This window comes from Chionomys nivalis, chromosome 1, assembly GCF_950005125.1.
Source record: "Chionomys nivalis chromosome 1, mChiNiv1.1, whole genome shotgun sequence".
NCBI lineage: Eukaryota > Metazoa > Chordata > Mammalia > Rodentia > Cricetidae > Chionomys > Chionomys nivalis.
The window spans coordinates 18,916,217-18,917,927 of NC_080086.1; the positions used below are offsets into that span (position 1 = coordinate 18,916,217).

At 38.5% G+C, this 1,711-nt stretch overlaps 1 protein-coding gene across 1 annotated transcript; it reads left to right on the forward strand.

Annotated features, from left to right (window-relative positions):
* The first annotated feature begins 320 nt into the window (after nt 1–320).
* Nucleotides 321–1,223, forward strand: LOC130889176 (taste receptor type 2 member 104-like). The gene has a single exon (XM_057792767.1). It carries the CDS (start codon nt 321–323, stop codon nt 1,221–1,223), a length of 903 nt encoding a protein of 300 aa, XP_057648750.1.
* Nucleotides 1,224–1,711: the final 488 nt, after the last annotated feature.

The window sequence follows — 1,711 nt, forward strand, 5'->3', positions numbered from 1 at the left end:
CAGCTTATTAAATGCAAAATACTCTCAGAGGGACAAGGAAAATCCATGAAACAGAACCTTCAATTTGCATATTAACAAATCACAAGAACGTATTTAGTCTGCTCACATTCTGTAGACTTGGTAAATCTTACAGTAGCCACAAAAGTGAACACTATAATTACATTTCTCATTTTACCACAACACATTCCTGAAGAACTTTGGAGTCTTTATTTAAGGAAAGAAGATAAAAATCACTTCTACATCAAATAAACCCTACTTGCAACAATTCTGCAGCAGGTAACCAACACCAGTTACAACAGAAGTCTTGGAGACTGGCAGAAATGCTGAGTGCAATGGAAGGCATCCTCCTTTTTGTTGCTACTACTGAGGCTGTGATGGGAGTTTTAGGGAGCTCATTTATTGCACTTGTAAACTGTACAGACTGGATCAGGAGCAAAAAGCTCTCTAAAATTGACTTTATTCTCACTGGCTTGGCATTCTCCAGGATCTTTACCATATGGTTAATAACTTTAGATGCATACTCAAAGGTTTTCTTTCAGAATATGTTTATGTCTAGTGAGCTAAGTAAATGCATATATTATGTAGGGGTAATTATTATCTACCTGAACATCTGGCTTTCCACCTGTCTCAGCATCTTCTATCTCCTGAAGATAGCAAATTTTTCCCACTCCATTTTTCTATGGTTAAAGAGGAGAACTGATAAAATTTTTGCCTTTCTAATGGGATGTTTAATTATAATGTGGCTAACTTCTTTTCCACTAGCTGAAAAGGTGATTAAAGATTCTCAAATGAGCAACACATCCTGGCTGATCCACCTGGAGAAAAGTGAGTTACTCATAAGCTATGTTTTTGTCGATATGGGAATCATTTCCCTCTTTATGATGGCCCTGACTGCATCTTTCCTGTTAATTATTTCCCTTTGGAGACACACCAGGCGGCTGCAATCACATGACTCAAGATTCTGGAACCTCAACAGAGAAGCTCATGTGAAAGCCATGAAAGTTTTAATTTCATTTATCATACTCTTTATCGTACATTTTATGGGTTTTTTCATAGAAGTGTTATGCTTATTTCTCACAGAAAACAAACTTCTGTTTATTTTCGGTTTCACAATGGCATCCATGTATCCCTGCTGCCACTCGTTTATTCTAATTCTAACAAACAGCCAGCTGAAGCAAGCCTTGATGAGGGTACTGAAGAGATTAAAGTGCTGTGAGACTTAACAGAAAAACGATGGGTCTGGCACAATCCACAAGGGACTCCCCCAAAGCCATTTTCCATCCTAACTAATCTTGCACACTGCCTTTTACTTGGATTGTTAAACATCTTTGAAACATTACACAACTCTTGAGACTTTTGTCGTGAGAACAAACAGCTAAGACCTGACTTCCCAGTGTGATTTATTTTACTTCTGAAGCATTGACACCCATTCTCCATGAAGAAACAAGGTGTGTGTCAGGGGGAGCAGGCAGAAATGTATGATGAACCTTGACATGTAGAACATGGAACTGAGGAACTAAAGGGTTGCTTTTGTGTGTATGTAGTCGTCATTCTTAGTTACTTTTACTTCCTCATTTTCAATATGGAAGTTCTGGTTACAGTAGATGATTGGTGCAGTATCAACAGCCATGAGAATAGACACGGGTCTGTGGAAAACACCTGAGGAAACAAGGCTTTCTGAGGAAGAAGAGACCAAAAACTGGTCTTCATG

What these genes read in the sequence shown, in the direction of transcription:
- LOC130889176 (XM_057792767.1), top strand. Translation starts at nt 321, where the DNA reads ATGCTGAGTGCAATGGAAGGCATCCTCCTTTTTGTTGCTACTACTGAG.